Source organism: Gossypium hirsutum, chromosome D09 (genome assembly GCF_007990345.1).
Source record: "Gossypium hirsutum isolate 1008001.06 chromosome D09, Gossypium_hirsutum_v2.1, whole genome shotgun sequence".
NCBI classification, from domain to species: domain Eukaryota; kingdom Viridiplantae; phylum Streptophyta; class Magnoliopsida; order Malvales; family Malvaceae; genus Gossypium; species Gossypium hirsutum.
The window spans coordinates 35940679-35948800 of record NC_053445.1 but is presented as its reverse complement, the minus strand read 5'-3'; the positions used below and the strand labels follow the sequence as shown (position 1 = coordinate 35948800).

At 32.0% G+C, this 8122-nt stretch overlaps 1 protein-coding gene across 4 annotated transcripts; it reads left to right on the top strand.

The window, feature by feature from the left end:
• Positions 1–1129: 1129 nt before the first annotated feature.
• LOC121203422 (cyclin-A2-4) lies at positions 1130–7819 on the top strand. 4 transcript variants are annotated; one of them, XM_041100487.1, is made up of 12 exons: positions 1130–1188; positions 3028–3369; positions 3529–3808; positions 4271–4404; positions 4837–4929; positions 5069–5202; positions 5378–5453; positions 5640–5716; positions 6111–6144; positions 6290–6439; positions 7237–7371; positions 7513–7819. In XM_041100487.1, exons 2-12 carry the CDS (start codon positions 3088–3090, stop codon positions 7564–7566), a joined length of 1449 nt encoding a protein of 482 aa, XP_040956421.1. In that variant the 5' UTR covers positions 1130–1188; positions 3028–3087; the 3' UTR covers positions 7567–7819. The 4 variants fall into 4 exon arrangements, with proteins under 4 accessions (XP_040956421.1, XP_040956420.1, XP_040956419.1 ...); XM_041100486.1 differs by having other exon boundaries at positions 1168–1192; XM_041100485.1 differs by lacking the exon at positions 1130–1188 and adding an exon at positions 1742–2023.
• The last annotated feature ends 303 nt before the right edge of the window (positions 7820–8122 follow it).

The following is an 8122-nucleotide window of genomic DNA, read 5'->3' as shown; positions in this document are numbered from 1 at the left end:
AAACTAGGATTGGGAAAAAGATTAAATTGAGAAATAAGTTATAAGTTTAATGTAAAATTGTAAGAAATTTGAAATTATGGTTTATTAGTGAAAATTTGAGAGTTAAGTCAAGTTGTAAGTAGAATTTAAGTAAAAATAAGGTATAGATTGTGATAGAAATAGAAATAATTTTAGTTATGAATTAAATTGAAATATTAGCCAAGGTAAGAAATTATTATATCATATATGTTTATTTTTATTGAATAATATAGGAAAGTTATTTGATTGTTTTTCTAATATACATATGTGTTATGTGTTTTATATGAAATTGAAGAGAAAGAAAAGAAAGGAAAGGATCTAATTGAAGAAAAAGGAAAAGAGAAGCTAAGGAGTGAAGGAAGACATCATCTCAACCTTTTTGTTGTAAGTACTACAAGGTTATTTTTATTTAAAATTATTTTATTTAAATGCCTATATTATAGTATAGAATTATTTAGAAATAAAATAAAATAAAGTAAAATAAAAGATTATGGAACTATGAAATTTGTAAAGAAAATTTTAGATGGAAAATATAAGATGGTATATTGTTTGAACATTAAGGAAATGTTGTGACAGAAAAAAAAATATATATGTGCGTGAAAATGTGTGATATATGTGAATTGTGGAACAAGTAGTAAATTGTAATGACGGAGAAATGATAAATCTTTTTGAAATAATTCTATAAAGTATTTAAATGAATGAGATTAAATTTTAATGCCCAAGTAGATGGAATTTAGAACTACCAGGATATTAGTGGCATGCCATTAAGGAACTTTAGCGCGCTCTCTGATTATTAGCACGTTGGTGCTCTCTGATATTTAGCACGTCAGTGCTCTCTTTTTAGCACATTTGTGCTCTCTGTATTTGTTCCGTATATTCGGGGTGTTCTGTAAACTCTACTTTGGGCTAAGATTATAAGCTGTGGACAAAAGTGAATCATTAATGTGTTAAGGTAAGTCTTATAAAGTTTATATGTACGGAAATACGTATTAACAGAATGAATTTGAAATATTTTATTTAAAATTTATTTATCTATTTATTCTTGTAGTGCTTTCTAAGCCTTCACAGGCTTAACGCGTTTAATTTTAACGCGTAGGTACAATTTGACTCGAAGAGATAAAGTCAGGATAGAAGATCTCTCATCTCATCACATCCTCAAGAGCCTCGGAAGTAGGTACCATATTTTGACTTAAAATGGCATGTACATAGACAGTCAGTTATGCTTCCATGTGTTAAGAACTAAAATGTAAACTCTTGGACTTCTATCTATTTTTAGGTACTTTACGTATTTTGGTATATATATAAAATGAATTAGTTAAAACTATATGTATGTTTGTAAATATGGTTGGTAAGTTAAAATGCTATGTATAAATGTTTTAATTAAACAATATCTAGCCATAACAGTTTTGGCACCAAATGTAATAGTCTTATACTGGGTCTGTACGATTAGATCAGGTATAGGGTTGTTACACGTAAGAACTAATTTGGACAAAAAAAAAGCCAAGTTCATGCCAATATGAATTAAAAAGTCAAGTTTAGATATCAAATTGGACCGTAAAGTCAAGTTCAAGTACTTGAACAAAAGAAACCCCTTAGGTGCCTGTTTGAACCATGAAGCCAAATTCAGGGCCAAAATGAATATTTACCCATTTTTAATAATATCATATCGGAAACTTGACCCGAACTAAAAACTATAAAAATCAAAAACCAAATTAATGGGAGCGTGAACTGTCTTCCCACTTTTTTTAGTCAAACGATCAGATAAAGAAACCCTTAATCCACCAGTTATATTATTCCCTTTTATTTATTTATTTATTTATTATTATTTTTTAAACCCACACTCTATCCCGCTCACTCCACTGACTCTCTCTTCCTTTTTCTCGAGAAAATCAGAAAAAAAAAAACCATAGCAAAAAAGAAAGAATTTAAAGACCAAACATTTCCTTCATTTCTTCTTTCTAAGCTCTAAGGGATGTTTCTTCTTTGAGCTTAGAAAAAGAATCAGGTCAATGTTTCAATCTTTATTACACATTTTAATTAATTCTTCAAAATGCCCATTGGCTAAAGCTTCTTTTTCTTTCTTCTTTTTTGTTTTCTTCTTTTTATTGTTTGAATTTCAATGTATAATGCTTCATTAATCTCCAGATCGATTTGGGTTTACTTCAATTTTTTTTTACTCTTTTAGGGAAATGGGTGTTTTAACAAAATGTGGGTTTTTGTTCTTTTTTTGTTTCTTGGTTTTGAGGATGAACTTCATATTTGGAAACATTATTTAGAAATAAAATTTGTTTCCCTTTTTTATTTGCCAAATTTTCTTGTACATTGTTGTTGATTATTATTTGTTTCAAATGGTTTTTGAATTTTTCACGTGTTACCCTTGATTTCTCTTTGTTTTAGAAACTAAAACCAAAAGAAATTTGGAAACATTTCAGATCTATGTTTTGTTTTAGATTTCATATTGTTCTTAAAGATTTCATATTCAATGTTAGATTTGTTTCCTTTTATCAAACTTCTTTTTTTTTTTGAAAAAAAAATTTGGCGTTTGATTTGTCTGTTCTGTTCTTTCTTTGAGAGGGAACAAGACATTTTTTTAAATGTGTTCATATTTCTAGTTTTTAAACTTATGTTCTATAAATGATAGGTGAAATGAGGATTTCTTTAGAGCAAAACATGACAAATTTGTCTAAAAAAAACCTGAATGGAGAACAAGTATGTGGTTTACTAAAGTTACGGTAATTTCATATTCAAATCTGATAGAACAACCTAGAAGAGTCTAAGAAAACATGGTTTGAAAGACATTATTTTGAACAATGTACCAATGTATGTTCTTGTTTTGATTTTGAAGCATCAAATGTTCTTTGTTGTCACAATGTTACCTTATCTACCTTATAGGTTTAGTTTAAGACATTGCCATATGTTTAACCAAACCAATCTATGTTTTAATAAGACCTTGTTGTTTGATCTCCTAATTATGATATTCATTTGGTATGGTTTTCACCATGGATGCAGGTTTCATTTTTGTAGATTCATTTTACTGCTCTGTGTTGTGATTTTCCGGAACTTGTAAATATGAGGAAAGAAAATGGAGTTTCCGCTAATGTTGGTGCACTTAATGGTCGAATCACACGTGCTCGAGCGGCTACATTGCGTGCTTCTGGACAGTTGCTGCCTCTCAATGCACCTAAGCAACCAGATCAGAAACGGGTTTCACGAGCCAACACAAAAAGATCGGCCTTGGATGAAAACCACAATGCTGGTCTTCAGCATAAGAAGAGAGCTGTTCTTCAAGATGTCACAAATGTTTGCTGCAATAATTCATATAAGAGTTGCATTAATGCAACCAAAATCCAGGTTGACATTCCATCCTTGATTAGACTATCACTTTAGCTGTGGTCTTATATATGTATAGCTCTTTAGAAATGTTACGATATCCGTATTTGATCCGTATCTGCTTGGATACTGTTTATAGTTTCACCTATTACTTGAGATTTACAACTTCAACACTGCCAGGCTAAGAGCAACAAGCAGGCTAGGAAAGGGGCGGCCAATTCATCTAAAGTGGCACCGGATGTGGCAGCACAAGTCCAGCCAACTCGAGCCAACTTACAAAAAGAAGACACTCAAGAGCTTGCAAAGATTGAACCTAAATTAGAAGTTACATGCTCGGTTAATTTGAAAGAAGATGCTACTCTTCCGTTAAATAGCATAAATGAAGGTGTGTTTTACCGTTGGCTTTCAAATCGAAGTTCAGCAATGCCTTCACAATCCCAAAGTCGTCCTCGAAGAAATGGTTAGCTTTCTCCTTCACCCTTACATCCAAAGTTAATGGTAAAGATCATATGCAAAGATGCATACACATTAAGTTCTGTTAGCATGGGAGAAAGTACATCTATAATGCCAAGCAATACACAAAAGCTAGCCTCATAAATCAAGTGTTTTATTTCATTGTATTATCTATAGCTTTAAAGATTAGGAAGGGCAGAGTTAGAAATGTAGATGTTCATCTCCTAGATAAGAGAAAACCATTTTCCGGTGGTTTGTCCACAATTAAGTAAATCGACATTGTATAGGGTAAAATGTTGAAGGAGATACCTGAAAAGCCATGGTTGAAGGAGGATTCGTTTACCTGATGTAAATGTATCTGCGGCTTTGTTCTGTCAGCCAACCCCTAATATCCATTTCTAGCAATTTGTACATTGCATTTCTTGCTTTGTGGCTGCAAATGCTGACATTTTTGAAATGGTTACTGCAGGGAAATTTAGCTTTTCCGGGACCACGATAACACCTAGCGACCCGGACTTTGTCGACATTGATTCGGATAAGAAGGATCCTCAACTGTGCAGCCTCTATTCCCCTGAAATCTATAATAACTTGCGTGTTGCCGAGGTATGTGGTATGCATGTCATTCTTATCTTTGTTTCACTTTGATGTTCCCATTTCGATTTAATGTCCCTCTCAGTTCTACTAAAGAACTAATGGATTTCATTCCCTTGATCAGAAAAATTACTAACATGATTGCTGTCTCAATCTTTGTCTAAATTGTGAGACTTGGGAGCTAAGTTACTATGATTATTATTCTTGAAGTACCAATGTCCAACACTTGCATCAAACTCATCTATATGGGGATTTGACCTCCAAATACATGTATCCAACACTCATACCCGAACCCGTGTAACTTACTTGGGGTGCATACAGTATATGCATCCCATCTCATGGTGCATATTGCAATTCTTGGTCATATTATGACTTCATTTGTACCTGAATCCTTAGGTTGAACTTTTGATCTTTGCATTTGGTTAAATCACTTTTGTTCTTCAGCTCGCCCGCAGGCCATATCCTAATTTTATGGAGACGATACAGCGGGATATCACTCAAAGCATGCGGGGAATTTTGGTTGATTGGCTTGTGGAGGTTAGTTTTAAAACTGTTTAATCACTTAAAAAACAGATTATGTTGTTCCGACTCTTCATTTTTCTTAACATGCTCGTGTTTGACATTTATGCGAGTACATAATTGTATATCATGCTCACATCGTGATCAATGGTTTCAGGTATCTGAAGAATATAAGTTGGTGCCTGACACACTTTACCTCACAGTGCATCTCATTGATTGGTTTCTCTCTAAAAATTACATTGAAAGACAAAGACTTCAACTTCTTGGGATCACTTGCATGCTAATAGCCTCGTAAGCTTTTGCATCTACATTGTTTCGAATCTTCATTTTTTTTATCGGACACATATTTGGATGTGGATTTCGGGGTATATGACTCTCCATACACCCAAAAACCGACACTTAGACCCAAATCTGCATTTGCTTTCCTATCGTGATTCTAACATCGATATTCCCTTTAAACTTGAAGCAAATACGAAGAAATATGTGCACCTCGTGTCGAGGAGTTCTGCTTCATCACAGACAACACTTACACTAAGGAGGAGGTATTGTTTTGCATATAGTTTTTTAAGTGCCTTGGACATTTATATCAACGTATATCCAAACACGGGTCACATGTAACTGTATACCCGACAGTCCGAATTCAAGTAACATAGAGAAAACACGAGCCTACTGAAGTTAAAGATATGGACTACTACATTATTCTTACTATTTCTGGTCATTGTTTGCAGGTGCTAAAAATGGAGACTAAAGTATTGAAGTATTTTGGTTTTCAAATATTTGCACCTACTGCAAAAACGTTTCTCAGGTAATTTATTTCAGTTCAATCCCGATATATCCCAATGTATTCTTGAAATACAGACATATTTGGTTTCTCTCAATTTCGATATTCATCAATTAATCCCTTTCGAAAAAAACAGAACAATTTAATCCTTATTAATTTCAAAAGTGAGCAACTAACGACAATTAATCATAAGGCTAATACTCATGGCCAGTTATACAAATTTAACCTGCTAAGTTTACACGTTTACGGGATTAATTGTTCTTAATGTTTACTTTGAAAATTAACGGGATTAAATTGCTTCAATTTCTTAATAGGGATCAATTTGGTCAATACAAAATTAGAAGGGACCGAAAAGGTGTTTTTACCTTTAATTTTTCCTAATTCTTATTTTCTTGAATAAATTTATGGGTTTCTTCAGGAGATTCTTAAGAGCAGCACAAGCCTCTTACAAGGTAATACCAACTAGGAAATAGAACACGTCTCAATTCAGGGTAGAGCCAAGTTCAAGCTTGAATTTGACTCGCTCGATAACTCGAGTTATATTATCAATTTTTCTTTTTTGAAACATATGACCTGAGTTTAATTTATCAAATGCAGAGCCCCAGCATAGAAATGGAGTACTTGGCAAATTATCTAGCGGAACTCACATTAATTGACTATGAATTCTTGAATTTTGTTCCTTCAATCGTGGCTGCCTCTGCTGTATTTCTTGCCAGATGGACTTTGGATCAGTCATCTCACCCATGGGTCAGCCATTCTTTTCCTCTTCATTTGCTGTGATTACAAAACCGTATCAGATAAGTCGGTTCAATTCTTTTGAAGAAAACACTGAAAATTTTTTGTTATGTTTTGGGCATAATCTGTCCAACACGGTCCGCTTGGGTCAACAATTTAATTTAAATGATTTAACATATATTTTTATTTAAATTTAAGGTTAAAATGTCAAAATAGTCACAATTGTTTTCCTCATGTTATATTTTAGTCACTTATGCTTGAAATATTACATTTTAGTCACTGAGTGTTAATTGCCGTTAACGTTGTAATAATAAGCTGACGTGACACGTTAAATCTTTGTTTCAAACGAAAATTTTAAGTTAAATTATACAATTGGTCCCCATATTTTTTTGTTTTGAGTATTTTTTTCCTTTTACTTTAAAAGAGATGGAGAAGAGAGTAGAATAGAGGGAACCAATTGTATAATTTAATCTAAATTTTTGTTTGAAATGATGATTTAACGTGTCACGTCATTTTATCATTATACCGTTAATGACAATTAACGCTTAGTGGCTAAAATGTTACAACACGATAATGTATGTAACTAAAACGTAACATTTCAAACATAAGTGACTAAAATGCTTGTGGTAAAAAAAATGACTATTTTGATAGTTTACCCTTGAATTTAATTATAAAAACGTATTAATACATTTTTAAATATTTTATTGTGTTTAAGTAGTAAAGTGAATTAATCATAAAAAGTTCTATTTTGGCCTTTTAACCTAATTTTAGAGTAACTTTATTCATATTAGTTTTTCATTTTTGTGCAGAATTCAACTCTTGAACACTATACGGCTTATAATCAATCAGATCTGAAAACCACAGTTATTGCATTGCAAGATTTACAGTTGAACACCAAAGGTTGTCCTCTAAGTGCTATTCGCATGAAATATAGGCAACAAAAGGTAATTCTTCCATTTTTCTAGATAATCGTATCTCTCTCAAAATACCCATAGTTGAATCCGAGTAGCATAGTTGATAAGAGAGCTGTAAACAAAATTTGATTCTCCTATATGTTAACTAATGAGGTTTGTTGTTGATACCAGTTTAAATCCGTGGCAGCCTTAACATCTCCGAAACTGCTTGAAACACTGTTTTGAAGACCAAAACAAAAGGGCGACTTACAAGGGGGGACTGGTAACAGATAAAAAGAAAACACAATTTTCAGGTGGTTTGAATTCTAACATAATTTTAGAGCTTCAAAATCTTTGTTTAGGGTTCTTCCAATAACTGTAATTTTTTTTTTGTTTTATTAATCATCTGCCGTGACAGACTAACTGTGTTTAATTGTAATGTTTGTAAGAGAATGAGAAATTTGTAAAACGGCTTAAATATAAGGTCAACTTCTTGCTATAATGTTCTTTAGGTTGTAGGATATTGTCATTATTATTTGGTTATTTTTTTAAAAAAATAATTATATTTAAAAGTATATTTTAGGGATAAATTCAGTTTAAACAACGAACAAATAAAATAGCGAAGAAATTAACAAGATCAAATATAAATATTGTACCTGAAAAAATTCTTCTAAAGAGAATAAAAAATTACTGGCAAAAATAAAAAATTGCAAAAGAGTCAACAGTTATGTTTATATTATTTCAATCATTAATGTACCAAATCTGAAAATATTTTATAACAAAATAAAATTCAATGAAAATC